This window comes from Ascaphus truei, chromosome 17 (genome assembly GCF_040206685.1).
Source record: "Ascaphus truei isolate aAscTru1 chromosome 17, aAscTru1.hap1, whole genome shotgun sequence".
In the NCBI taxonomy this organism is placed as follows: Eukaryota; Metazoa; Chordata; class Amphibia; order Anura; family Ascaphidae; genus Ascaphus; species Ascaphus truei.
Window position 1 is genome coordinate 19,996,502 of NC_134499.1, and position 27,507 is coordinate 20,024,008.

Genomic DNA, 27,507 nt, shown 5'->3' on the forward strand with positions numbered 1-27,507 from the left:
GCAGGTCTCTCTCTCTGTCCCTATAACTCTGCCTCTGTGCGCAGGTCTCTCTCTCTGTCCCTATAACTCTGCCTCTGTGCGCAGGTCTCTCTCTGTCCCTATAACTCTGCCTCTGTGCGCAGCGCTCTCTCTTTCTGTCCCTATAACTCTGCCTCTGTGCGCAGCGCTCTCTCTGTCCCTATAACTCTGCCTCTGTGCGCAGGTCTCTCTCTCTCTGTCCCTATAACTCTGCCTCTGTGCGCAGGTCTCTCTCTCTGTCCCTATAACTCTGCCTCTGTGCGCAGCGCTCTCTCTTTCTGTCCCTATAACTCTGCCTCTGTGCGCAGCGCTCTCTCTGTCCCTATAACTCTGCCTCTGTGCGCAGGTCTCTCTCTCTCTGTCCCTATAACTCTGCCTCTGTGCGCAGGTCTCTCTCTCTGTCCCTATAACTCTGCCTCTGTGCGCAGGTCTCTCTCTCTGTCCCTATAACTCTGCCTCTGTGCACAGGTCTCTCTCTCTGTCCCTATAACTCTGCCTCTGTGCGCAGGTCTCTCTCTCTGTCCCTATAACTCTGCCTCTGTGCGCAGGTCTCTCTCTCTGTCCCTATAACTCTGCCTCTGTGCGCAGGTCTCTCTCTGTCCCTATAACTCTGCCTCTGTGCGCAGGTCTCTCTCTGTCCCTATAACTCTGCCTCTGTGCGCAGGTCTCTCTCTCTGTCCCTATAACTCTGCCTCTGTGCGCAGGTCTCTCTCTCTGTCCCTATAACTCTGCCTCTGTGCGCAGGTCTCTCTCTCTGTCCCTATAACTCTGCCTCTGTGCGCAGGTCTCTCTCTGTCCCTATAACTCTGCCTCTGTGCGCAGGTCTCTCTCTGTCCCTATAACTCTGCCTCTGTGCGCAGGTCTCTCTCTGTCCCTATAACTCTGCCTCTGTGCGCAGGTCTCTCTCTGTCCCTATAACTCTGCCTCTGTGCGCAGGTCTCTCTCTGTCCCTATAACTCTGCCTCTGTGCGCAGGTCTCTCTCTGTCCCTATAACTCTGCCTCTGTGCACAGGGCACTCTCTCTCTGTCCCTATAACTCAGCCTCTGTGCGCAGGGCTCTCTCTGTCCCTATAACTCTGCCTCTGTGCGCAGGTCTCTCTCTCTGTCCCTATAACTCTGCCTCTGTGCGCAGGTCTCTCTCTCTGTCCCTATAACTCTGCCTCTGTGCGCAGCGCTCTCTCTCTCTGTCCCTATAACTCTGCCTCTGTGCGCAGGTCTCTCTCTCTGTCCCTATAACTCTGCCTCTGTGCGCAGGTCTCTCTCTCTGTCCCTATAACTCTGCCTCTGTGCGCAGGTCTCTCTCTCTGTCCCTATAACTCTGCCTCTGTGCGCAGGTCTCTCTCTCTGTCCCTATAACTCTGTCTCTGTGCGCAGGTCTCTCTCTCTGTCCCTATAACTCTGCCTCTGTGCGCAGGTCTCTCTCTGTCCCTATAACTCTGCCTCTGTGCGCAGGGCTCTCTCTGTCCCTATAACTCTGCCTCTGTGCGCAGGTCTCTCTCTGTCCCTATAACTCTGCCTCTGTGCGCAGGTCTCTCTCTCTGTCCCTATAACTCTGCCTCTGTGCGCAGGTCTCTCTCTGTCCCTATAACTCTGCCTCTGTGCGCAGGTCTCTCTCTGTCCCTATAACTCTGTCTCTGTGCGCAGGTCTCTCTCTGTCCCTATAACTCTGTCTCTGTGCGCAGGTCTCTCTCTGTCCCTATAACTCTGTCTCTGTGCGCAGGTCTCTCTCTGTCCCTATAACTCTGCCTCTGTGCGCAGCGCTCTCTCTCTCTGGCCCTATAACTCTGCCTCTGTGCGCAGCGCTCTCTCTGTCCCTATAACTCTGCGTCTGTGCGCAGGTCTCTCTCTCTGTCCCTATAACTCTGCCACTGTGCGCAGGTCTCTCTCTGTCCCTATAACTCTGCCTCTGTGCGCAGCGCTCTCTCTCTCTCTGTCCCTATAACTCTGCCTCTGTGCGCAGCGCTCTCTCTCTGTCCCTATAACTCTGACTCTGTGCGCAGCGCTCTCTCTCTCTGTCCCTATAACTCTGCCTCTGTGCGCAGCGCTCTCTCTCTGTCCCTATAACTCTGCCGCTGTGCGCAGGTCTCTCTCTGTCCCTATAACTCTGCCTCTGTGCGCAGCGCTCTCTCTCTGTCCCTATAACTCTGCCTCTGCGCAGGGCTCTCTCTGTCCCTATAACTCTGCCTCTGTGCGCAGGTCTCTCTCTCTGTCCCTATAACTCTGCCTCTGTGCGCAGGGCCCTCTCTGTCCCTATAACTCTGCCTCTGTGCGCAGGTCTCTCTCTCTCTGTCCCTATAACTCTGCCTCTGTGCGCAGGTCTCTCTCTCTGTCCCTATAACTCTGCCTCTGTGCGCAGGTCTCTCTCTCTGTCCCTATAACTCTGCCTCTGTGCGCAGGTCTCTCTCTCTGTCCCTATAACTCTGTCTCTGTGCGCAGGTCTCTCTCTCTCTCTGTCCCTATAACTCTGCCTCTGTGCGCAGGTCTCTCTCTCTGTCCCTATAACTCTGCCTCTGTGCGCAGGTCTCTCTCTCTGTCCCTATAACTCTGCCTCTGTGCGCAGGTCTCTCTCTCTGTCCCTATAACTCTGCCTCTGTGCGCAGGGCTCTCTCTGTCCCTATAACTCTGCCTCTGTGCGCAGGACTCTCTCTCTGTCCCTATAACTCAGCCTCTGTGCGCAGGGCTCTCTCTCTGTCCCTATAACTCTGCCTCTGTGCGCAGGTCTCTCTCTCTGTCCCTATAACTCTGCCTCTGTGCGCAGGTCTCTCTCTCTGTCCCTATAACTCTGCCTCTGTGCGCAGGTCTCTCTCTGTCCCTATAACTCTGCCTCTGTGCGCAGGTCTCTCTCTGTCCCTATAACTCTGCCTCTGTGCGCAGGTCTCTCTCTGTCCCTATAACTCTGCCTCTGTGCGCAGGTCTCTCTCTGTCCCTATAACTCTGCCTCTGTGCGCAGGTCTCTCTCTGTCCCTATAACTCTGCCTCTGTGCGCAGGTCTCTCTCTGTCCCTATAACTCTGCCTCTGTGCACAGGGCACTCTCTCTCTGTCCCTATAACTCAGCCTCTGTGCGCAGGGCTCTCTCTGTCCCTATAACTCTGCCTCTGTGCGCAGGTCTCTCTCTCTGTCCCTATAACTCTGCCTCTGTGCGCAGGTCTCTCTCTCTGTCCCTATAACTCTGCCTCTGTGCGCAGCGCTCTCTCTCTCTGTCCCTATAACTCTGCCTCTGTGCGCAGGTCTCTCTCTCTGTCCCTATAACTCTGCCTCTGTGCGCAGGTCTCTCTCTCTGTCCCTATAACTCTGCCTCTGTGCGCAGGTCTCTCTCTCTGTCCCTATAACTCTGCCTCTGTGCGCAGGTCTCTCTCTCTGTCCCTATAACTCTGTCTCTGTGCGCAGGTCTCTCTCTCTGTCCCTATAACTCTGCCTCTGTGCGCAGGTCTCTCTCTGTCCCTATAACTCTGCCTCTGTGCGCAGGGCTCTCTCTGTCCCTATAACTCTGCCTCTGTGCGCAGGTCTCTCTCTGTCCCTATAACTCTGCCTCTGTGCGCAGGTCTCTCTCTCTGTCCCTATAACTCTGCCTCTGTGCGCAGGTCTCTCTCTGTCCCTATAACTCTGCCTCTGTGCGCAGGTCTCTCTCTGTCCCTATAACTCTGTCTCTGTGCGCAGGTCTCTCTCTGTCCCTATAACTCTGTCTCTGTGCGCAGGTCTCTCTCTGTCCCTATAACTCTGTCTCTGTGCGCAGGTCTCTCTCTGTCCCTATAACTCTGCCTCTGTGCGCAGCGCTCTCTCTCTCTGGCCCTATAACTCTGCCTCTGTGCGCAGCGCTCTCTCTGTCCCTATAACTCTGCCACTGTGCGCAGGTCTCTCTCTCTGTCCCTATAACTCTGCCACTGTGCGCAGGTCTCTCTCTGTCCCTATAACTCTGCCTCTGTGCGCAGCGCTCTCTCTCTCTCTGTCCCTATAACTCTGCCTCTGTGCGCAGCGCTCTCTCTCTGTCCCTATAACTCTGACTCTGTGCGCAGCGCTCTCTCTCTCTGTCCCTATAACTCTGCCTCTGTGCGCAGCGCTCTCTCTCTGTCCCTATAACTCTGCCGCTGTGCGCAGGTCTCTCTCTGTCCCTATAACTCTGCCTCTGTGCGCAGCGCTCTCTCTCTGTCCCTATAACTCTGCCTCTGCGCAGGGCTCTCTCTGTCCCTATAACTCTGCCTCTGTGCGCAGGTCTCTCTCTCTGTCCCTATAACTCTGCCTCTGTGCGCAGGGCCCTCTCTGTCCCTATAACTCTGCCTCTGTGCGCAGGTCTCTCTCTCTCTGTCCCTATAACTCTGCCTCTGTGCGCAGGTCTCTCTCTCTGTCCCTATAACTCTGCCTCTGTGCGCAGGTCTCTCTCTCTGTCCCTATAACTCTGCCTCTGTGCGCAGGTCTCTCTCTCTGTCCCTATAACTCTGTCTCTGTGCGCAGGTCTCTCTCTCTCTCTGTCCCTATAACTCTGCCTCTGTGCGCAGGTCTCTCTCTCTGTCCCTATAACTCTGCCTCTGTGCGCAGGTCTCTCTCTCTGTCCCTATAACTCTGCCTCTGTGCGCAGGTCTCTCTCTCTGTCCCTATAACTCTGCCTCTGTGCGCAGGGCTCTCTCTGTCCCTATAACTCTGCCTCTGTGCGCAGGACTCTCTCTCTGTCCCTATAACTCAGCCTCTGTGCGCAGGGCTCTCTCTATGTCCCTATAACTCTGCCTCTGTGCGCAGGTCTCTCTCTCTGTCCCTATAACTCTGCCTCTGTGCGCAGGTCTCTCTCTCTGTCCCTATAACTCTGCCTCTGTGCGCAGGTCTCTCTCTGTCCCTATAACTCTGCCTCTGTGCGCAGGTCTCTCTCTGTCCCTATAACTCTGCCTCTGTGCGCAGGTCTCTCTCTGTCCCTATAACTCTGCCTCTGTGCGCAGGTCTCTCTCTGTCCCTATAACTCTGCCTCTGTGCGCAGGTCTCTCTCTGTCCCTATAACTCTGCCTCTGTGCGCAGCGCTCTCTCTCTCTGGCCCTATAACTCTGCCTCTGTGCGCAGCGCTCTCTCTGTCCCTATAACTCTGCGTCTGTGCGCAGGTCTCTCTCTCTGTCCCTATAACTCTGCCACTGTGCGCAGGTCTCTCTCTGTCCCTATAACTCTGCCTCTGTGCGCAGCGCTCTCTCTCTCTCTGTCCCTATAACTCTGCCTCTGTGCGCAGCGCTCTCTCTCTGTCCCTATAACTCTGACTCTGTGCGCAGCGCTCTCTCTCTCTGTCCCTATAACTCTGCCTCTGTGCGCAGCGCTCTCTCTCTGTCCCTATAACTCTGCCGCTGTGCGCAGGTCTCTCTCTGTCCCTATAACTCTGCCTCTGTGCGCAGCGCTCTCTCTCTGTCCCTATAACTCTGCCTCTGCGCAGGGCTCTCTCTGTCCCTATAACTCTGCCTCTGTGCGCAGGTCTCTCTCTCTGTCCCTATAACTCTGCCTCTGTGCGCAGGGCCCTCTCTGTCCCTATAACTCTGCCTCTGTGCGCAGGTCTCTCTCTCTCTGTCCCTATAACTCTGCCTCTGTGCGCAGGTCTCTCTCTCTGTCCCTATAACTCTGCCTCTGTGCGCAGGTCTCTCTCTCTGTCCCTATAACTCTGCCTCTGTGCGCAGGTCTCTCTCTCTGTCCCTATAACTCTGTCTCTGTGCGCAGGTCTCTCTCTCTCTCTGTCCCTATAACTCTGCCTCTGTGCGCAGGTCTCTCTCTCTGTCCCTATAACTCTGCCTCTGTGCGCAGGTCTCTCTCTCTGTCCCTATAACTCTGCCTCTGTGCGCAGGTCTCTCTCTCTGTCCCTATAACTCTGCCTCTGTGCGCAGGGCTCTCTCTGTCCCTATAACTCTGCCTCTGTGCGCAGGACTCTCTCTCTGTCCCTATAACTCAGCCTCTGTGCGCAGGGCTCTCTCTATGTCCCTATAACTCTGCCTCTGTGCGCAGGTCTCTCTCTCTGTCCCTATAACTCTGCCTCTGTGCGCAGGTCTCTCTCTCTGTCCCTATAACTCTGCCTCTGTGCGCAGGTCTCTCTCTGTCCCTATAACTCTGCCTCTGTGCGCAGGTCTCTCTCTGTCCCTATAACTCTGCCTCTGTGCGCAGGTCTCTCTCTGTCCCTATAACTCTGCCTCTGTGCGCAGGTCTCTCTCTGTCCCTATAACTCTGCCTCTGTGCGCAGGTCTCTCTCTGTCCCTATAACTCTGCCTCTGTGCGCAGGTCTCTCTCTGTCCCTATAACTCTGCCTCTGTGCACAGGGCACTCTCTCTCTGTCCCTATAACTCAGCCTCTGTGCGCAGGGCTCTCTCTGTCCCTATAACTCTGCCTCTGTGCGCAGGTCTCTCTCTCTGTCCCTATAACTCTGCCTCTGTGCGCAGGTCTCTCTCTCTGTCCCTATAACTCTGCCTCTGTGCGCAGCGCTCTCTCTCTCTGTCCCTATAACTCTGCCTCTGTGCGCAGGTCTCTCTCTCTGTCCCTATAACTCTGCCTCTGTGCGCAGGTCTCTCTCTCTGTCCCTATAACTCTGCCTCTGTGCGCAGGTCTCTCTCTCTGTCCCTATAACTCTGCCTCTGTGCGCAGGTCTCTCTCTCTGTCCCTATAACTCTGTCTCTGTGCGCAGGTCTCTCTCTCTGTCCCTATAACTCTGCCTCTGTGCGCAGGTCTCTCTCTGTCCCTATAACTCTGCCTCTGTGCGCAGGGCTCTCTCTGTCCCTATAACTCTGCCTCTGTGCGCAGGTCTCTCTCTGTCCCTATAACTCTGCCTCTGTGCGCAGGTCTCTCTCTCTGTCCCTATAACTCTGCCTCTGTGCGCAGGTCTCTCTCTGTCCCTATAACTCTGCCTCTGTGCGCAGGTCTCTCTCTGTCCCTATAACTCTGTCTCTGTGCGCAGGTCTCTCTCTGTCCCTATAACTCTGTCTCTGTGCGCAGGTCTCTCTCTGTCCCTATAACTCTGTCTCTGTGCGCAGGTCTCTCTCTGTCCCTATAACTCTGCCTCTGTGCGCAGCGCTCTCTCTCTCTGGCCCTATAACTCTGCCTCTGTGCGCAGCGCTCTCTCTGTCCCTATAACTCTGCGTCTGTGCGCAGGTCTCTCTCTCTGTCCCTATAACTCTGCCACTGTGCGCAGGTCTCTCTCTGTCCCTATAACTCTGCCTCTGTGCGCAGCGCTCTCTCTCTCTCTGTCCCTATAACTCTGCCTCTGTGCGCAGCGCTCTCTCTCTGTCCCTATAACTCTGACTCTGTGCGCAGCGCTCTCTCTCTCTGTCCCTATAACTCTGCCTCTGTGCGCAGCGCTCTCTCTCTGTCCCTATAACTCTGCCGCTGTGCGCAGGTCTCTCTCTGTCCCTATAACTCTGCCTCTGTGCGCAGCGCTCTCTCTCTGTCCCTATAACTCTGCCTCTGCGCAGGGCTCTCTCTGTCCCTATAACTCTGCCTCTGTGCGCAGGTCTCTCTCTCTGTCCCTATAACTCTGCCTCTGTGCGCAGGGCCCTCTCTGTCCCTATAACTCTGCCTCTGTGCGCAGGTCTCTCTCTCTCTGTCCCTATAACTCTGCCTCTGTGCGCAGGTCTCTCTCTCTGTCCCTATAACTCTGCCTCTGTGCGCAGGTCTCTCTCTCTGTCCCTATAACTCTGCCTCTGTGCGCAGGTCTCTCTCTCTGTCCCTATAACTCTGTCTCTGTGCGCAGGTCTCTCTCTCTCTCTGTCCCTATAACTCTGCCTCTGTGCGCAGGTCTCTCTCTCTGTCCCTATAACTCTGCCTCTGTGCGCAGGTCTCTCTCTCTGTCCCTATAACTCTGCCTCTGTGCGCAGGTCTCTCTCTCTGTCCCTATAACTCTGCCTCTGTGCGCAGGGCTCTCTCTGTCCCTATAACTCTGCCTCTGTGCGCAGGACTCTCTCTCTGTCCCTATAACCCAGCCTCTGTGCGCAGGGCTCTCTCTCTGTCCCTATAACTCTGCCTCTGTGCGCAGGTCTCTCTCTCTGTCCCTATAACTCTGCCTCTGTGCGCAGGTCTCTCTCTCTGTCCCTATAACTCTGCCTCTGTGCGCAGGTCTCTCTCTGTCCCTATAACTCTGCCTCTGTGCGCAGGTCTCTCTCTGTCCCTATAACTCTGCCTGTGCGCAGGGCACTCTCTCTCTGTCCCTATAACTCTGCCTCTGTGCGCAGGTCTCTCTCTGTCCCTATAACTCTGTCTCTGTGCGCAGGTCTCTCTCTGTCCCTATAACTCTGCCTCTGTGCGCAGGTCTCTCTCTGTCCCTATAACTCTGTCTCTGTGCGCAGGTCTCTCTCTGTCCCTATAACTCTGCCTCTGTGCGCAGGTCTCTCTCTGTCCCTATAACTCTGCCTCTGTGCGCAGCGCTCTCTCTCTGTCCCTATAACTCTGCCTCTGTGCGCAGGTCTCTCTCTGTCCCTATAACTCTGCCTCTGTGCGCAGGGCACTCTCTCTCTGTCCCTATAACTCTGCCTCTGTGCGCAGGTCTCTCTCTCTGTCCCTATAACTCTGCCTCTGTGCGCAGGTCTCTCTCTGTCCCTATAACTCTGCCTCTGTGCGCAGGTCTCTCTCTGTCCCTATAACTCTGTCTCTGTGCGCAGGTCTCTCTCTGTCCCTATAACTCTGCCTCTGTGCGCAGGTCTCTCTCTGTCCCTATAACTCTGCCTCTGTGCGCAGGTCTCTCTCTGTCCCTATAACTCTGCCTCTGTGCGCAGGTCTCTCTCTGTCCCTATAACTCTGCCTCTGTGCGCAGCGCTCTCTCTCTGTCCCTATAACTCTGCCTCTGTGCGCAGGTCTCTCTCTGTCCCTATAACTCTGCCTCTGTGCGCAGGGCACTCTCTCTCTGTCCCTATAACTCTGCCTCTGTGCGCAGGTCTCTCTCTCTGTCCCTATAACTCTGCCTCTGTGCGCAGGTCTCTCTCTCTGTCCCTATAACTCTGCCTCTGTGCGCAGGTCTCTCTCTCTGTCCCTATAACTCTGCCTCTGTGCGCAGGTCTCTCTCTCTCTGTCCCTATAACTCTGCCTCTGTGCGCAGGTCTCTCTCTGTCCCTATAACTCTGCCTCTGTGCGCAGCGCTCTCTCTCTCTGTCCCTATAACTCTGCCTCTGTGCGCAGCGCTCTCTCTCTCTCTGTCCCTATAACTCTGCCTCTGTGCGCAGCGCTCTCTCTCTGTCCCTATAACTCTGACTCTGTGCGCAGCGCTCTCTCTCTCTGTCCCTATAACTCTGCCTCTGTGCGCAGCGCTCTCTCTCTGTCCCTATAACTCTGCCGCTGTGCGCAGGTCTCTCTCTGTCCCTATAACTCTGCCTCTGTGCGCAGCGCTCTCTCTCTCTGTCCCTATAACTCTGCCTCTGTGCGCAGCGCTCTCTCTCTGTCCCTATAACTCTGCCTCTGCGCAGGGCTCTCTCTGTCCCTATAACTCTGCCTCTGTGCGCAGGTCTCTCTCTCTGTCCCTATAACTCTGCCTCTGTGCGCAGGGCCCTCTCTGTCCCTATAACTCTGCCTCTGTGCGCAGGTCTCTCTCTCTCTGTCCCTATAACTCTGCCTCTGTGCGCAGGTCTCTCTCTCTGTCCCTATAACTCTGCCTCTGTGCGCAGGTCTCTCTCTCTGTCCCTATAACTCTGCCTCTGTGCGCAGGTCTCTCTCTCTGTCCCTATAACTCTGTCTCTGTGCGCAGGTCTCTCTCTCTCTCTGTCCCTATAACTCTGCCTCTGTGCGCAGGTCTCTCTCTCTGTCCCTATAACTCTGCCTCTGTGCGCAGGTCTCTCTCTCTGTCCCTATAACTCTGACTCTGTGCGCAGCGCTCTCTCTCTGTCCCTATAACTCTGCCGCTGTGCGCAGGTCTCTCTCTGTCCCTATAACTCTGCCTCTGTGCGCAGCGCTCTCTCTCTCTGTCCCTATAACTCTGCCTCTGTGCGCAGCGCTCTCTCTCTGTCCCTATAACTCTGCCTCTGCGCAGGGCTCTCTCTGTCCCTATAACTCTGCCTCTGTGCGCAGGTCTCTCTCTCTGTCCCTATAACTCTGCCTCTGTGCGCAGGGCCCTCTCTGTCCCTATAACTCTGCCTCTGTGCGCAGGTCTCTCTCTCTCTGTCCCTATAACTCTGCCTCTGTGCGCAGGTCTCTCTCTCTGTCCCTATAACTCTGCCTCTGTGCGCAGCGCTCTCTCTCTGTCCCTATAACTCTGCCTCTGCGCAGGGCTCTCTCTGTCCCTATAACTCTGCCTCTGTGCGCAGGTCTCTCTCTCTGTCCCTATAACTCTGCCTCTGTGCGCAGGGCCCTCTCTGTCCCTATAACTCTGCCTCTGTGCGCAGGTCTCTCTCTCTCTGTCCCTATAACTCTGCCTCTGTGCGCAGGTCTCTCTCTCTGTCCCTATAACTCTGCCTCTGTGCGCAGCGCTCTCTCTCTGTCCCTATAACTCTGCCTCTGCGCAGGGCTCTCTCTGTCCCTATAACTCTGCCTCTGTGCGCAGGTCTCTCTCTCTGTCCCTATAACTCTGCCTCTGTGCGCAGGGCCCTCTCTGTCCCTATAACTCTGCCTCTGTGCGCAGGTCTCTCTCTCTCTGTCCCTATAACTCTGCCTCTGTGCGCAGGTCTCTCTCTCTGTCCCTATAACTCTGCCTCTGTGCGCAGGTCTCTCTCTCTGTCCCTATAACTCTGCCTCTGTGCGCAGGTCTCTCTCTCTGTCCCTATAACTCTGTCTCTGTGCGCAGGTCTCTCTCTCTCTCTGTCCCTATAACTCTGCCTCTGTGCGCAGGTCTCTCTCTCTGTCCCTATAACTCTGCCTCTGTGCGCAGGTCTCTCTCTCTGTCCCTATAACTCTGCCTCTGTGCGCAGCGCTCTCTCTCTGTCCCTATAACTCTGCCGCTGTGCGCAGGTCTCTCTCTGTCCCTATAACTCTGCCTCTGTGCGCAGCGCTCTCTCTCTCTGTCCCTATAACTCTGCCTCTGTGCGCAGCGCTCTCTCTCTGTCCCTATAACTCTGCCTCTGCGCAGGGCTCTCTCTGTCCCTATAACTCTGCCTCTGTGCGCAGGTCTCTCTCTCTGTCCCTATAACTCTGCCTCTGTGCGCAGGGCCCTCTCTGTCCCTATAACTCTGCCTCTGTGCGCAGGTCTCTCTCTCTCTGTCCCTATAACTCTGCCTCTGTGCGCAGGTCTCTCTCTCTGTCCCTATAACTCTGCCTCTGTGCGCAGGTCTCTCTCTCTGTCCCTATAACTCTGCCTCTGTGCGCAGGTCTCTCTCTCTGTCCCTATAACTCTGTCTCTGTGCGCAGGTCTCTCTCTCTCTCTGTCCCTATAACTCTGCCTCTGTGCGCAGGTCTCTCTCTCTGTCCCTATAACTCTGCCTCTGTGCGCAGGTCTCTCTCTCTGTCCCTATAACTCTGCCTCTGTGCGCAGGTCTCTCTCTCTGTCCCTATAACTCTGCCTCTGTGCGCAGGGCTCTCTCTGTCCCTATAACTCTGCCTCTGTGCGCAGGACTCTCTCTCTGTCCCTATAACTCTGCCTCTGTGCGCAGGGCTCTCTCTCTGTCCCTATAACTCTGCCTCTGTGCGCAGGTCTCTCTCTCTGTCCCTATAACTCTGCCTCTGTGCGCAGGTCTCTCTCTCTGTCCCTATAACTCTGCCTCTGTGCGCAGGTCTCTCTCTGTCCCTATAACTCTGCCTCTGTGCGCAGGTCTCTCTCTGTCCCTATAACTCTGCCTCTGTGCGCAGGGCACTCTCTCTCTGTCCCTATAACTCTGCCTCTGTGCGCAGGTCTCTCTCTGTCCCTATAACTCTGCCTCTGTGCGCAGGTCTCTCTCTGTCCCTATAACTCTGCCTCTGTGCGCAGGTCTCTCTCTGTCCCTATAACTCTGTCTCTGTGCGCAGGTCTCTCTCTGTCCCTATAACTCTGCCTCTGTGCGCAGGTCTCTCTCTGTCCCTATAACTCTGCCTCTGTGCGCAGCGCTCTCTCTCTGTCCCTATAACTCTGCCTCTGTGCGCAGCGCTCTCTCTGTCCCTATAACTCTGCCTCTGTGCGCAGGGCACTCTCTCTCTGTCCCTATAACTCTGCCTCTGTGCGCAGGTCTCTCTCTCTGTCCCTATAACTCTGCCTCTGTGCGCAGGTCTCTCTCTGTCCCTATAACTCTGCCTCTGTGCGCAGGTCTCTCTCTGTCCCTATAACTCTGTCTCTGTGCGCAGGTCTCTCTCTGTCCCTATAACTCTGCCTCTGTGCGCAGGTCTCTCTCTGTCCCTATAACTCTGCCTCTGTGCGCAGGTCTCTCTCTGTCCCTATAACTCTGCCTCTGTGCGCAGGTCTCTCTCTGTCCCTATAACTCTGCCTCTGTGCGCAGCGCTCTCTCTCTGTCCCTATAACTCTGCCTCTGTGCGCAGGTCTCTCTCTGTCCCTATAACTCTGCCTCTGTGCGCAGGGCACTCTCTCTCTGTCCCTATAACTCTGCCTCTGTGCGCAGGTCTCTCTCTCTGTCCCTATAACTCTGCCTCTGTGCGCAGGTCTCTCTCTCTGTCCCTATAACTCTGCCTCTGTGCGCAGGTCTCTCTCTCTGTCCCTATAACTCTGCCTCTGTGCGCAGGTCTCTCTCTCTCTGTCCCTATAACTCTGCCTCTGTGCGCAGGTCTCTCTCTGTCCCTATAACTCTGCCTCTGTGCGCAGCGCTCTCTCTTTCTGTCCCTATAACTCTGCCTCTGTGCGCAGCGCTCTCTCTCTCTGTCCCTATAACTCTGCCTCTGTGCGCAGAGCTCTCTCTGTCCCTATAACTCTGTCTCTGCCCCTATAACTCTGCCTCTGTGCGCAGGGCTCTCTCTGTCCCTATAACTCTGCCTCTGTGCGCAGGTCTCTCTCTCTGTCCCTATAACTCTGCCTCTGTGCGCAGGTCTCTCTCTCTGTCCCTATAACTCTGCCTCTGTGCGCAGGTCTCTCTCTGTCCCTATAACTCTGCCTCTGTGCGCAGCGCTCTCTCTTTCTGTCCCTATAACTCTGCCTCTGTGCGCAGCGCTCTCTCTTTCTGTCCCTATAACTCTGCCTCTGTGCGCAGCGCTCTCTCTCTCTGTCCCTATAACTCTGCCTCTGTGCGCAGAGCTCTCTCTGTCCCTATAACTCTGTCTCTGCCCCTATAAATCTGCCTCTGTGCGCAGGTCTCTCTCTGGCTCTCTCTCTGCCTCTGTGCGCAGGGCTCTCTCTGTGCGCAGGGCTCTCTCTCTGTGCGCAGGGCTCTCTCTCTGTGCGCAGGGCTCTCTCTCTGTGCGCAGGGCTCTCTCTCTGTGCGCAGGGCTCTCTCTGTGCGCAGGGCTCTCTCTGTGCACAGGGCTCTCTCTGGCTCTCTCTCTGGCTCTCTCTCTGACTCTGTGCGCAGGGCTCTCTCTCTGTGCGCAGGGCTCTCTCTGTGCGCAGGGCTCTCTCTGTGCGCAGGGCTCTCTCTGTGCACAGGTCTCTCTCTGGCTCTCTCTCTGCCTCTGTGCGCAGGGCTCTCTCTGTGCGCAGGGCTCTCTCTCTGTGCGCAGGGCTCTCTCTCTGTGCGCAGGGCTCTCTCTCTGTGCGCAGGGCTCTCTCTCTGTGCGCAGGGCTCTCTCTCTGTGCGCAGGGCTCTCTCTCTGTGCGCAGGGCTCTCTCTCTGTGCGCGGGGCTCTCTCTCTGTGCGCAGGGCTCTCTCTCTGTGCGCAGGGCTCTCTCTGTGCGCAGGGCTCTCTCTCTGGCTCTCTCTCTGCCTCTGTGTGCAGGGCTCTCTCTCTGTGCACAGGGCTCTCTCTCTGTGCGCAGGGCTCTCTCTCTGGCTCTCTCTGCCTCTGTGCGCAGGGCTCTCTCTCTGGCTCTCTCTGCCTCTGTGCGCAGGGCTCTCTCTCTGTGCGCAGGGCTCTCTCTCTGTGCGCAGGGCTCTCTCTCTGTGCGCAGGGCTCTCTCTGTGCGCAGGGCTCTCTCTCTGTGCGCAGGGCTCTCTCTCTGGCTCTCTCTGCCTCTGTGCGCAGGGCTCTCTCTCTGTGCGCAGGGCTCTCTCTGTGCGCAGGGCTCTCTCTGTACGCAGGGCTCTCTCTCTGGCTCTCTCTCTGCCTCTGTGTGCAGGGCTCTCTCTCTGTGCGCAGGGCTCTCTCTCTGTGCACAGGGCTCTCTCTCTGGCTCTCTCTGCCTCTGTGCGCAGGGCTCTCTCTCTGGCTCTCTCTCTGACTCTGTGCGCAGGGCTCTCTCTGTACGCAGGGCTCTCTCTCTGGCTCTCTCTCTGCCTCTGTGTGCAGGGCTCTCTCTCTGTGCGCAGGGCTCTCTCTCTGTGCGCAGGGCTCTCTCTCTGTGCGCAGGGCTCTCTCTCTGTGCGCAGGGCTCTCTCTCTGTGCGCAGGGCTCTCTCTGTGCGCAGGGCTCTCTCTCTGGCTCTCTCTGCCTCTGTGCGCAGGGCTCTCTCTCTGTGTGCAGGGCTCTCTCTGTGCGCAGGGCTCTCTCTGGCTCTCTCTCTGACTCTGTGCGCAGGGCTCTCTCTCTCTCTGTGCGCAGGGCTCTCTCTCTGGCTCTCTCTGCCTCTGTGCGCAGGGCTCTCTCTCTGGCTCTCTCTGCCTCTGTGCGCAGGGCTCTCTCTCTGGCTCTCTCTGCCTCTGTGCGCAGGGCTCTCTCTCTGTGCGCAGGGCTCTCTCTGTGCGCAGGGCTCTCTCTGTGCGCAGGGCTCTCTCTCTGGCTCTCTCTGCCTCTGTGTGCAGGGCTCTCTCTCTGTGCGCAGGGCTCTCTCTCTGTGCGCAGGGCTCTCTCTCTGGCTCTCTCTCTGACTCTGTGCGCAGGGCTCTCTCTCTGTGCGCAGGGCTCTCTCTCTGTGCGCAGGGCTCTCTCTCTGTGCGCAGGGCTCTCTCTCTGTGCGCAGGGCTCTCTCTCTGGATCTCTCTGCCTCTGTGCGCAGGGCTCTCTCTCTGTGCGCAGGGCTCTCTCTGTGCGCAGGGCTCTCTCTGGCTCTCTCTCTGACTCTGTGCGCAGGGCTCTCTCTCTCTGTGCGCAGGGCTCTCTCTCTCTGTGCGCAGGGCTCTCTCTCTGCCTCTGTGCGCAGGGCTCTCTCTCTGGCTCTCTCTGCCTCTGTGCGCAGGGCTTTCTCTCTGTGCGCAGGGCTCTCTCTCTGTGCGCATCTCTCTCTGTGCGCAGGGCTCTCTCTCTGTGCGCAGGGCTCTCTGTGCGCAGGGCTCTCTCTGGCTCTCTCTCTGACTCTGTGCGCAGGGCTCTCTCTCTGTGCGCAGGGCTCTCTCTGGCTCTCTCTCTCCCCCCTTTCCTCTCCCTCACCTTCTCACCCTCTCCTTGCAGGGTCTTGGGTTGGTGGTCACAGGAACACTTCCCGTATTTAACCTAACGGAGGACGCAGCCAGCGCTGGGAAGGTGAGACACAGGGAGGGGGGACAGACACCAGGTGGTGAGACATGCAGGGGGGATGGTGTCTCTGGTCCTGAGGTGACCCCCGGAATGTGAGTTTCTGTATGGGGTTGAAATGCCGATTTTTCTCTCACCCTCAGAACCAGCTGATTCTCGGGGTAATGGGCATCGATGTCGCCCTGGATGATATCCACAAACTGACACCCCGATACAGTGTGAGTGCAGGGGAGGGGCAGTGTGAGGGGGGAGGGGCAGTGTGAGGGGGGCTGTGGGCAGTGTGTGGGGGGGAGGGGAGAGCTGTGGAGAGCTTTTATGAGCAGTGTGTGGAGAGGGTGCTGTGAGCGGTGGTGTGCAGGAGGGGTCGCTGTGAGCGGTGTGGGGGGGTAGCGGTGAGCGGTGTGGGGGGGAGCTGTGAGCGGTGTGGTGGGGAGCTGTGAGCGGTGTGGGGGGGATATGTGAGCGGTGTGGGGGGGGAGCTGTGAGCCGTGTGGGGGGGAGCTGTGAGCCGTGTGGGGGGGAGCTGTGAGCCGTGTGGGGGGGAGCTGTGAGCCGTGTGGGGGGGAGCTGTGAGCCGTGTGGGGGGGAGCTGTGAGCCGTGTGGAGGGGAGCTGTGAGCCGTGTGGGGGGGAGCTGTGAGCCGTGTGGGGGGGAGCTGTAAGCCGTGTGGGGGGGAGCTGTGAGCGGTGTGGGGGAGATCTGTGAGCGGTGTGGGGGGGATCTGTGAGCGGTGTGGGGGGGATCTGTGAGCGGTGTGGGGGGGATCTGTGAGCGGTGTGGGGGGGATCTGTGAGCGGTGTGGGGGGGATCTGTGAGCGGTGTGGGGGGGATCTGTGAGCCGTGTGGGGGAGATTTGTGAGCCGTGTGGGGGGGAGCTGTGAGCGGTGTGGGGGGGAGCTGTGAGCGGTGTGAGGGATCGCTGTGAGCGGTGTGAGGGATCGCTGTGAGCCGTATGAGGGGTCGCTGTGAGCGGTGTGAGGGGTCGCTGTGAGCGGTGTGGGGGGGCTGCTGTGAGCAGTGTGGGGGGGGAGTGCTGTGAGAAGTGTGTGTGTGTGTGGGGGGGGGTGCTGTAAGCAGTGTGTGGGGGGGGAGTGCTGTGTGCAGTGTGTGTGTGTGCGCGCGTGGGGGGGTGCTGTAAGCAGTGTGTGTGTGTGGGGGGGTGCTGTGAGTAGTGTGTGTGGGGGGAGTGCTGTGAGCAGTATGGGGGGTGTGCTGTGAGCAGTGTGTGTGGGGGGGTGGGTGCTGTGAGCAGTGTGTGGGGGGGGGAGTGCTGTGAGCAGTTTGTGTGTGGGGGGGGTGCTGTGAGTAGTGTGTGTGGGGGGGAGTGCTGTGAGCAGTATGGGGGGGGTGCTGTGAGCAGTGTTTGTGGGTGGGTGCTGTGAGCAGTGTGTGGGGGGGAGAGGGACGGGGTGCTGTACATTCAGGTCCTGACAGGTGTTCCCCCTCAGTTGGGAGCCAATGGATACATGTTCGCTATCGATTTGAATGGATATGTCCTTCTCCATCCCAACCTTAAGCCACAGGTGAGGTTCACACTCACCCCCAGTGCACACTCACACGCATTCCAGTGCACACTCGCCCCAGTGCACACTCACCCCGTTGCACACTCACACTCGTTCCAGGGCACACTCACCCCAGTGCACACTCATTCCAGGGCACACTAACTCTCAGGTCATGGTGCACTCCATGCTCTCCCTGTAATTCAGGTCTAACTCGCGCTCACTCTCATATGCTCTCTCCCTCTCTGTCTCTATCATACGCTGTCACTCACTCTCATACACTCTCTCCCTCTTTCTTGCCCTCTCACTTTCTCACTCCCTCTCCCTCCCTCCCTCTCCCTCCCTCCCTCTCCCTCCCTCCATCTCCCTCCCTCCCTCTCCCTCCCTCTCTCTCCCTCCCTCTCTCTCTGTCCCTCTCTCCCTGTCCCTCTCTCCCTCTCCTTGTACCAGATCATTAATTTCCAGGAGCCGGTGACTCTTGATTTCCTGGACGCTGAGCTGGAGGATGAGAATAAAGAGGAGGTGAGTGTGCACTCAGCTGTGAGAATGTGATCCTTAGTATGGACATGTCTCACCCCCATTACTCTCTCTTATTCCCACTCCTGCATCCTCCCCCCTCATTCCTTTCCACTTCTCTCTCTCCCTCTCTCTCTCCCTTTCCTCTCTCTTCTCTCCCTCCCTCTTTTTCTCTCTCTTCTCTTTCTCCCTCTCTCTCTCTCTCTCTCTCTCTCTCTCTCTCTCTCTCTCTCTCTCTCTCTCTCTCTCTCTCTCTCTCTCTCTCTCTCTCTCTCTCTCTCTCTCTCTCTCTCTCTCTCTCTCTCTCTCTCTCTCTCTCCCTTCTCTTTCTCTCTCATTCTCTCCCTCCCTTCTCTCCCTCTCTTCTCTCTCTCCCTTTTTTCTTTCTCTCTCCTCTCTCTCTTTCTCTTCTCTCTTTTCTTCCCTCTCTCTCTCTCTCCCCCTCTTTCTCTCTCTTCTCTCTCTCCCTTCCTCTTTTCTGTCTCCCTCTTTCTTCTTTCTCGCCCTTCTTTCTCGCCCTTCTTTCTCTCTAATCTCTCCCCTCTTTCTCTCCCTTCTCTTTCTCTCTCCCCCTCTTTCTCTCTCTCCCTCTTTCTCTCTCTTCTCTCTCTTCCTCTTTCTCTCTAGTCTCTCTCTCCCTCTTTCTCTCTCTTCTCCCTCTTTCTCTCTCTTCTCCCTCTTTCTCTCTCTTCTCTCTCTTTCTCTCTTCTCCCTCTCTTTTCTCTCCCCCTTTTTCTCTCCCTCTCTTTTCTGTCTCCCTCTCTCTTCTCTCACTCCCTCTCTTTTCTGTCTCTCCCTCTCTCTTATCTCTCTTTCTCTTCTCAGATCCGCAGGAGTATGATTGACGGGTTAGAGGGTCAGACATTTATCCGCACGTTGGTAAAATCGCTAGACGAGGTAAAGATGCGTGTGTCATGTGAAATGCGTGTGTCATGTGAGATGCGTGTGTCATGTGAGATGCGTGTGTCATGTGAGATCCGTGTCATGTGAGAGGCGTGTGAATAAATGGAGATGCGTATGAGGTCACAGGAGATGCAGGTGTGTGTGTGACGTGTAACGTATGTATTACGTGGTGAGATACGTGTGTACGTTATGTGAGATGCGTGGGTGTTACATGTGATGCGTGTGCAGTGCCGGTGACTTGTGTACTGTATCTTTTCCCACCGCAGAGATACATTGACGAGGCTGGAAGAACCTACACGTGGGCCCCAATAAAAAGCACGAACTACAGGTGAGTGTGACACTCCGGGCCGCACCGAGCCACATTCCCACAATGCACTGCTCCCACTCTGAGCGGTGTGTCACTGCCACCTGCTGGGGAGATGAGATTACAGCGCCCCTGTTCTGCGTCACATCGAGTGACACAGGCAGGGGACAGACACTACCTATGTCACCTCACAAGCACTGACACGTCACCACTTAAGGGTCACTCACACAGACCCATGAAGGGTTCAGAGGGACAGAATAAAGCCAGCAGTGTCCTGGCCCCGCAATGGGGGAGAAAGTGTGAAAGTCTTGCATAGCTGGGGACATAGGGGGGTGTCAGGAGGGGGAGAAACAGGGAGGAGAATCAGGGGGAGCAGGGGTCTGGTCGGGTAGGGGGGGGGAAGATCTCTAAAATATCAGGTGTAAGTTATTTTGCTCATGTCTGTGCATCACCCAATATCCTGATTATTATTGTGAGTGTAATTAGAGTTAGTACTGGTAGTATTAGTCGTAGTATTAGAAATATTAGCAGTAGTATCTGTGCTGCAGACATACTGGGGCCTATGCAGTAAGTTGCGAGATGTGTCTGCCGCCAGCGCAATTAGATCTCCTTTTTTTGCCGGGTATTTGCCGCTAAATGCTGTAAATGGCGATTGTGAGTAAAATGGTGAGTTCCACATGTTGCGCGAACATGGCGCAGCGCTTTGCGTTCATGCAGCAAGTGGCGGATGACGTAATGTATCGGTATGCCCTCCACTGCAATATGGGGTTAAGAATAATATAATTATTTTTAATCACACATCAAAAGTTTGACCTAAAATAATTTACCTGTAGTTGTGATCAATAGCCACTTATGCGCAGAAAGTTCCCTTAAAGTAGATTGGAGTTTCCATGCAAAGTGCCCAATCAGTACAAGCACTTTAGTTAATCCCTGTGCAGAACCACTAAACAACACATGTAAGAAGTTCAGAATGACATGTAATACGAGTCAAGCTGCGCTGGCAACAGCAACACTAGAATGCCACAGCAATTTCACTAGCAGCTGAAATGTTCGGCTCTCGGCTGGTTGTTGGTGCCTTCTTGGATTGGCGCAGCTTTTTGTCGCTTTTGTCGCTAAGAGCACCGCCGAGATCTTACTCGGCATCTACTGCATTCAGAGTTGTGCTTAATATGGCGAAATAGCCATTCTCGCCACCCGCACGGCGCTTTATTTCCGGCAACAATAGCATGTGCCGTGTTTCTGTAATCTCGCACACATTCCGCCATCAACTGCATACCATATGTCCAATCTCGCAAAAAAAATGGCTAATCCAGCCTTCTCGCCACTTACTGCATAGACCCCACTGTGTGTTTATACTGGGCCTAGAAAAATCAAGCTGCTTCTCACAGGGCTCCCTACTGATAGATAGACAGACACAGAGATGTACTGATACCTATGTATATATATATATATACAGTGGTTGACAAATCACCAAAAAATCTACTCGCCACCTAGTACCAAACGTGTGCTGCTTGGGCCAATATTTACTCGCCCGGGGGTTAAATCCACTCGCCCGGGGCGAGCAAATGTATAGGTTTGTCGAACACAGTATATATATATATATATATATATATATACACTTGTGTGAAAAAGAAAGTACACCCTCTTTGAATTCTATGGTTTTACATATCAGGACATAATAACAATCATCTGTTCCTTAGCATGTCTTAAAATTAGGTAAATACAACCTCAGATGAACAACAACACATGACATATTACACCGTGTCATGATTTATTTAACAAAAATAAAGCCAAAATGGAGAAGCTCTGTCTGAAAAACTAAGTACACCTTATGATTCAATAGCTTGTAGAACCACTTGTAGCAGCAATAACTTGAAGTAATCGTTTTCTGTATGACTTTATCAATCTCTCACATCGTTGTGGAGGAATTTTGTCCGACTCTTCTTTACAACGTTGCTTCAGTTCATTGAGGTTTGCGGGCATTTGTTTATGCACAGCTCTCTAAAGGTCCTGCCACAGCATTTCAATCGGGTTGAGGTCTGGACTTTGACTGGGCCATTGCAACACCTTGATTATTTTGTTTTTCAGCCATTCTGTTGTAGATTTGCTGGTGTGCTTGGGATCATTGTCCTGTTGCATGACCCAATTTCGGCCAAGCTTTAGCTGTCGGACAGATGGCCTCACATTTGCCTCTAGAATACTTTGGTATACAGAGGAGTTCATAGTCGACTCAATGACTGCAAGGTTCCCAGGTCCTGTGGCTGCAAAAACAAGCCCAAATCATCACCCCTCCACCACCGTGCTTGACAGTTGGTATGAGGTGTTTGTGCTGATATGCTGTGTTTGGATTTCGCCAAACATGGCGCTGTGCACTATGGCCAAACATCTCCACTTTGGTCTCGTCTGTCCAAAGGACATTGTTCCAGAAGTCTTGTGGTTTGTTCAGATGCAACTTTGCACACCTAAGCCGTGCTGCCATGTTCTTTTTAGAGAGAAGAGGCTTTCTCCTGGCAGCCCTTCCAAATAAACCATACTTGTTCAGTCTTTTTCTAATTGTACTGTCATGAACATTAACATTTAACATGCTAACTGAGGCCTGTAGAGTCTGAGATGTAACTCTTGTTTTTTTTGCAATTTCTCTGAGCATTGCACGGTCTGACCTTGGGGTGAATTTGTTGGGACGTCCACTCCTGGGAAGATTGGCAACTATCTTGAATGTTTTCCACTTTTGAATAATCTTTCTCACTTTAGAATGATGGACTTTAAATTGTTTGGAAATGGCCTTATAACCCTTCCCAGATTGATGGGCAGCAACAATTGCTTCTCTAAGATCATTGCTGATGTCTTTCATCCTTGGCATTGTGTTAACACACACCTGAATGCGCCTGACCAGCAAACTGCTAAAACTTCGGCTTTAATAGAGGTGGTCACACTTGGTGATGATCAATTAATCAAGGGCATTTGATTAGCAGCACCTGTCTGCTACTTAGCATCTTAATTACTATGGAAGCAGTAAGGGTGTACTTAGTTTTTCAGACATAGCTTCTCCATTTTGGCTTTATTTTTGTTAAATAAATCATGACACGGTGTAATATGTCATGTGTTGTTGTTCATCTGAGGTTGTATTTACCTAATTTTAAGACCTGCTAAGGAACAGATGATTGTTATTATGTCCTGATATGTAACACCATAGAATTCAAAGAGTGTGTACTTTCTTTTTCACGTGACAGTATATATATATGTGTGTGTATATATAGATATATATATTTTATTATATATATATGTATATGTAAGAATCAGCACTCCTAGTAAAGATAATAATATGGCCTGGTGCTTGTCCCTTAAAAATAAATAGAATATATGTTACCATCCGAGGACTGATAAAGTAGGGACGGCACACAGTAGGAAGATGACAAAAGGTTATATTGGCTTAAACAGCATCACAGATAGCCAACGTTTCGACCCCACAGAGGGGTCTTTTTCAAGGGGATGTGTATATCAGTCCTCGGATGGTAACGTATTATATATATATATTGGGATGAAAAGACAGCACTCAGGACTTTAACGTTTCAGTCCCTTAGATCAGGGGAGCTCAATTCAAGTCCTTATGATCCCCCAACAGGTCAGGTTTTCAGGATACCCAGCTTCAGCACAGTTGACTCAATCAGAAGGGACTGATTGAGCCACGTGTCGTGAAGCTGAGACTGAGCCACCTGTACTGAAGCAGGGACTGATTGAGCCATCAGTGCTGAAGTAGGATACCCTGAAAACCTGACCTGTTGGTGGTGCATGGGGACCCCTGCCTTAGATTACACAATGGGTTCACCAAGGGCCTAATATATACCCCCCCCCCCCCCTCCCCTGTGTGAGATGTGAAGAAGAGGAAACCGGAGCGAAATTCCCGGGGCAGGGGGGGGCACTGCATTAGGTCATATGTTCGTACAACGTATTGTCCGGAAGGACAAGCGAGAGGGGCAAGGAGGGGGTTAAAATAAACCATATACAGGGAAATGAGTTGGGAGATCATGGCTATAGTTGGGAGTTGGTACTCGGTACCCATGCTGGACGCTGCGTTTTGCTCCCTTGGTCTTCACGTCCTGCACAGAGTATATTAGGGACCTGGTGACGCACTGCGTAATCTCAACGTAAATCCCCCAATCTTTATTCCTCTGCGTGTCATATTCCCATTCAACTGTACTGCAACATCTCGTCCAGCACCGCTGCGCACACGCACACGCACACGCACACTTATAGATACCTACAGATATACAAACCGACACACACAGAGCTGTAATATATATATATATATATATATATATATATATTACACAGATGTACAGGAGAAGGCTCCTGAGGATAATAACTTTTTCCTTTCTCCTCACTCTCTTCTTATATCTGTATCTCAATCGTTTTCTGTATCTCTCTCCCTCCTCTCTCTCTCTCTCTCCCTCCTCTCTCTCTCCCTCCTCTCTCTCTCCCCCTCCCCTCTCTCCTCTCTCTCTCTCTCTCTCTCTCCCCCTCCTCTCTCCCCCTCCTCTCTCTCTCTCTCCCTCCTCTCTCTCTCCCCCTCCTCTCTCTCTCTCTTTCTCCCCCTCCTCTCTCTGTCTTTTTATCTCCCTCCCCTCTCTCTTTCATCCCCCCTTTCTCCTCCTATCACCCTCTCCCTCCCTTTCTTTCTTTTCCCCTCCCCTTTCTTTCTCTCCCTCCCTACTATTTATCTCTCACCATTTTTTTCTTCTTCCATCCTCTTTCTCTCCTCCCCTCCCTCCTTTCTCTTTTCTCCTTCCTTCTCTTTCTCTTCCTGCATCCCCTCTCTTTCTCTCCGTCAACCCCTCTTTCTCTCCTTTCCCTCTCTTTTGCCTTCTCCCTCACCTCTCTCTCCCGCCTCTCTTTCTCCCCTCTCTCTGCCCCTTCCCTCTCCCCCCTTCTCTCTCTCCTCCCTCTTTCCCCATCCCTTCTCTGTCCCCCCTCCCCTCTCTCTCCCGTCTCCCTCCCTTCCCCTCTCACTCCCTCCCCTCTCTCCCCATCCCACCTCCCCCTCTCTCTTCCCTATCCCCCTCTCTCTTCCCTATCCCCCTCTCTCTTCCCTATCCCCCTCTCTCTTCCCTATCCCCCTCTCTCCCCCTCTATCTTTCTCCTCTATCTCTACCCCTCCCTCTCCCCCTTCCCTCTCTCTCCCCCCCCACTCTCCCCTTCCCCTTCTCTCTTCCCACTCTCCCCCATCCCCTATCTCTCTCCTCCCCCTTTCTTCCCCTCTCTAACCCCCCCCACCCTATCCCCCCGCCTCCCCACCCTCCCCCTTCCCCTCTCTCTCCCCTCTATTTCTCTTCCCCCTCCTCTCTCATCCCTTCTCCCACCCACCTCTCCCCCATCTCATCTATCTCCCCCCCTCTCTTTCCCCCTGCCCTCTCTTGCGCTCTCCCCCCCTTTCTTTCTCTCTCTCTCTCCCCCCCTTTCTCTCTCTTGCTCTCTCCCCCCCCTTTCTCTCTCTCTCTCTCCCTTTCTCTCTCTCTCCCTCCCCCTTCCCCGCTCTCCCTCCCCCTTCCCCTCTCTCCCAACCCCTTCCCACTCCTCTCCTTCACCCCTTCCCCCCTCTCCCTCTCTCTCTCTCTCTCTCCCTCCCCCTTCCCCTCTCTCCTTCACCCCTTCCCCCCTCTCCCTCTCTCTCTCTCCTCTCCCTCTCTTCCTCCTCTATTCCTCTCCGTGCAGCTTGGGTGTGGTGTTACCCCAGTACAGTTCGTATTACCTCCGTGCTAATCTGAGTGATCAGATCCTGCAGGTGCAGTGTAAGTTCCCCTCTGCCTGTGTGTAACCTGACTGCCCTTCCCCTGTACCCCAAGCTCTCACTGGCCGCCGACTCTTGCGGGGGTCTCAGCGGGGGCGAGGCAGATGTTAGCGCTGCATGTAGAGCCGGTCACAGCCTCGCAGACACTCAGCGCCTGGGAAATCTGCATGAGACTTCTCCTTCCATCTGAATCATTATTAATGTCTTTTAGTTGATTCTCATCAGATTAATCTTTGGATCAGCTGTTGCTTCTCTGTCTTCCTCTTCTCCTTTTTATCACTGTCACTTATCTGTCCCTCTCTGATCAGGCTCTCTCTGCCTCTCACCTGCAAGACCTATTTTTCCTCATCTCTCTTCCTGATCCCCTCTCCTTTTTTGTCTCTTTATCTCTCTACTTCCTCATTCCTTCCCTCTCTCTCCCTCCTCCTCCCCTCCCTCCCTGTCCTCCCCCCTCCCTTCCTGTCCTCTCCTCCCTCCCTCCTTCCCTATCCCTCCATCTCCTTCCCTATCCCTCCCTCTCCTTCCCTATCCCTCCCTCTCCTTCCCTATCTCTCCTTCCCTATCCCTCCGTCTCCTTCCCTCTCCTTCCTCCCCCCCTCCCTCCCTCTCCCCCTCCCTCTCCTTCCCTCCCCCCCTCCCTCCTTCCCCTCCCTGTCTCTCTCTCTCTCTCCTCTGTGTCTCTCTCTGTTCTCTATCTCTTCCTCTGTCCGTTTCCTTCTTTATCCTCTGAGAATTCTCTTCCTTCCTCACACTTTCCATCTCTTTATCTCTTTATCTATCTACTGTATCTGTCTGTCTGTCTATCTGTGTGACTATCTATCTATCTATCTATCTATCTATCTATCTATCTATCTATCTATCTATCTATCTATCTATCTATCTATCTTATCTTTCTGTGTAACTATCTGTGTATCTATCTATCTGTGTAACTATCTATCTGTGTAACTATCTATCTGTGTAACTATCTGCGTATCTATCTATCTGTGTACTATCTATCTATCTATCTATCTATCTATCTATCTATCTATCTATCTATCTATCTATCTATCTATCTATCTTGTAACTATCTATCTGTGTAACTATCTATCTGTGTAACTATCTATCTGTGTAACTATCTATCTTTCTGTCTATTGTAACGAGTGCTCACCACAAACAAACTGGGACCGCGAGGCTGAGGTGGGGATGTTGGTGACCTACAACCGAGCAGCCAGTTGTGTACAACGAGTGCAGAGTGGTGTCGTGTAGCTGGGTCAGGGTAGGAGAGGTCAGAATGTTTGAGGTACTTGCTGTGGTCTAGGATTGGAGAGATCGGATAGTCGTTTATGCGGTGCCGCGGGTCCAGGGGTATAGAAGGTAGAAGTCCAAATGCACGCCGAGGTCAAGGGTCAGAGAGGCGGAGGTCCAGATACCAGCCGAGGTCAAATCCGGAACAGGATAAGCAAGACAAGACAGCAACAAGGCAGCAGGGTGTTTGAGGCAAACACTAGTACACAAACAGAGGTTTGTGCTCAGCCAGTTTGCAGCAGGGCTGACTGAGCATTTAAAGGACAGGCAGCCAATGGTAGGGCAGCACACAGCTGCAGGGTAATGAACAAGAACCGCCCCTAGACATATTCAGTCCACTGGTAAACAGGGGCGGGGAGAGGTGCAGGGGTGGAATAATTGCTGATGCAATTAACCCCTCGTGTGCCCAAGGTAGCACGGCGCCTGCGCGTAGCATGCGTGCGGTGCGCCTCACCTGTGACGTCACGAGGGCGAAGTCTGAGCGAGGTCCATGCGGTGTCCCCCAGCCTGGCAGAGCGGCGGCACGTTAGGCGCTTCATCACGGGACGCGTCACGGGGCAGAGCCTAAGCGCGGGGGCGTGCGGTGTCCCTCAGCCTGGTAGTGCGGCGTGCGTCACCTGTCCCGTCACAGGGTGCATCACGGGGGAAGGACTGACATACAATCCTCACAGTACCCCCCCCCATTCAGGGACAACCTCCGGGCGTCCCAGGGATGGCTTGAAAGGAAACCTATGATGAAAGGCCCGAATAAGCCTAGGGGCGTGAAGTTGGTCCTTAGGAACACAAGAACGTTCTTCGGGGCCGAAGCCCTTCCAATGAACTGGATCTTCCCACGGGAGAACCTGGAGTCCAAGAGGGTTTGTACCTCGTACTTCTGTTGTCCCTCAACCAAGAGGGGCTCAGGCGGGGGCACCGAAGTTGGAGACTGAGGGTCCTGTATGAAGGGCTTGAGAAGTGATGTACGGAACACAGAAGGGATTTTCATCGAGGCTGGCAACCGAAGCCGGTATGCCACCGGATTTTCTTTCTCGATCACGGGAAATGGTCCAGTGTACCTTGGTGCTAATTTAGTTGTGGGGACCTTCAACCGAATGTTGTTTGTGGACAACCAAACCTTCTGTCCCGGATCGTACGTAGGTGTCTCACGACGATGTTGGTCAGCCTGTTTTTTCTGTAGAGAAACTGCCTTTTTGAGATTCTCCTGAATCTTGGCCCAGGACTCTTGAAGAAGCAGGATCCTATTATATGCTGCCGGTACCCCCCGGATCCGGTTCCTGCAGTGAGGAGAGCTGAGGGGTGAAAGCCAAAGTTGGTGAAAAAGGGTGAATCTTGGGTTGACTCGTTGCGCAGATTGTTGTGAGAAAACGCGGCCCAAGGCAAAAGATCTGTCCAGTTGTCTTGGGTATCCGAGATGAAGCATCGGAGGATCTGTTCAAGTGATTGATTTGTTCGCTCTGTTTGACCATTGGTCTGAGGGTGATAGCCAGAAGAAAAGTGCAGCAAGATCCGTAGTTGCTTGCAGAAGGCCCGCCAAAACTTTGAGATAAATTGGGAGCCTCTTTCTGACACAATGACCTGGGGGACCCCATGTAGACGGAACACCTCCGTAATAAATATTTCGGACAATTTGAGAGCTTGGGTAGACCCTTGAGGGGTATGAAGTGGGCATGCTTAGAAAAGTGATCGACCACCACCAGAATGGTGTTCCGACCTTTGGACACTGGTAGTTCCACGATGAAGTCCATGGAGAGGTGAGTCCATGGGCGATCTGGGATTGGGAGCGGTTGTAGCAAGCCAGGAGGTCTGTTACGGGGCGTCTTGTTCTGGGCACAGTTGGGACATGTAGAGATAAATCCCTTTATGTCCTTGCGCATGCCTG

General features: G+C 54.2%; 1 protein-coding gene across 1 annotated transcript in view; it reads left to right on the forward strand.

Annotated features, from left to right (window-relative positions):
- Nucleotides 1–27,507, forward strand: part of CACNA2D2 (calcium voltage-gated channel auxiliary subunit alpha2delta 2) — a 211,669-nt gene that overhangs the window by 126,327 nt on the left and 57,835 nt on the right. The window contains exons 17-23 of the mRNA XM_075573647.1: nucleotides 15,275–15,346; nucleotides 15,481–15,555; nucleotides 16,786–16,860; nucleotides 17,287–17,358; nucleotides 18,178–18,249; nucleotides 18,522–18,583; nucleotides 24,269–24,345. Of these exons, the coding sequence (XP_075429762.1) occupies nucleotides 15,275–15,346; nucleotides 15,481–15,555; nucleotides 16,786–16,860; nucleotides 17,287–17,358; nucleotides 18,178–18,249; nucleotides 18,522–18,583; nucleotides 24,269–24,345 (505 nt within the window). The remainder of the gene's footprint in view (nucleotides 1–15,274; nucleotides 15,347–15,480; nucleotides 15,556–16,785; nucleotides 16,861–17,286; nucleotides 17,359–18,177; nucleotides 18,250–18,521; nucleotides 18,584–24,268; nucleotides 24,346–27,507) is intronic.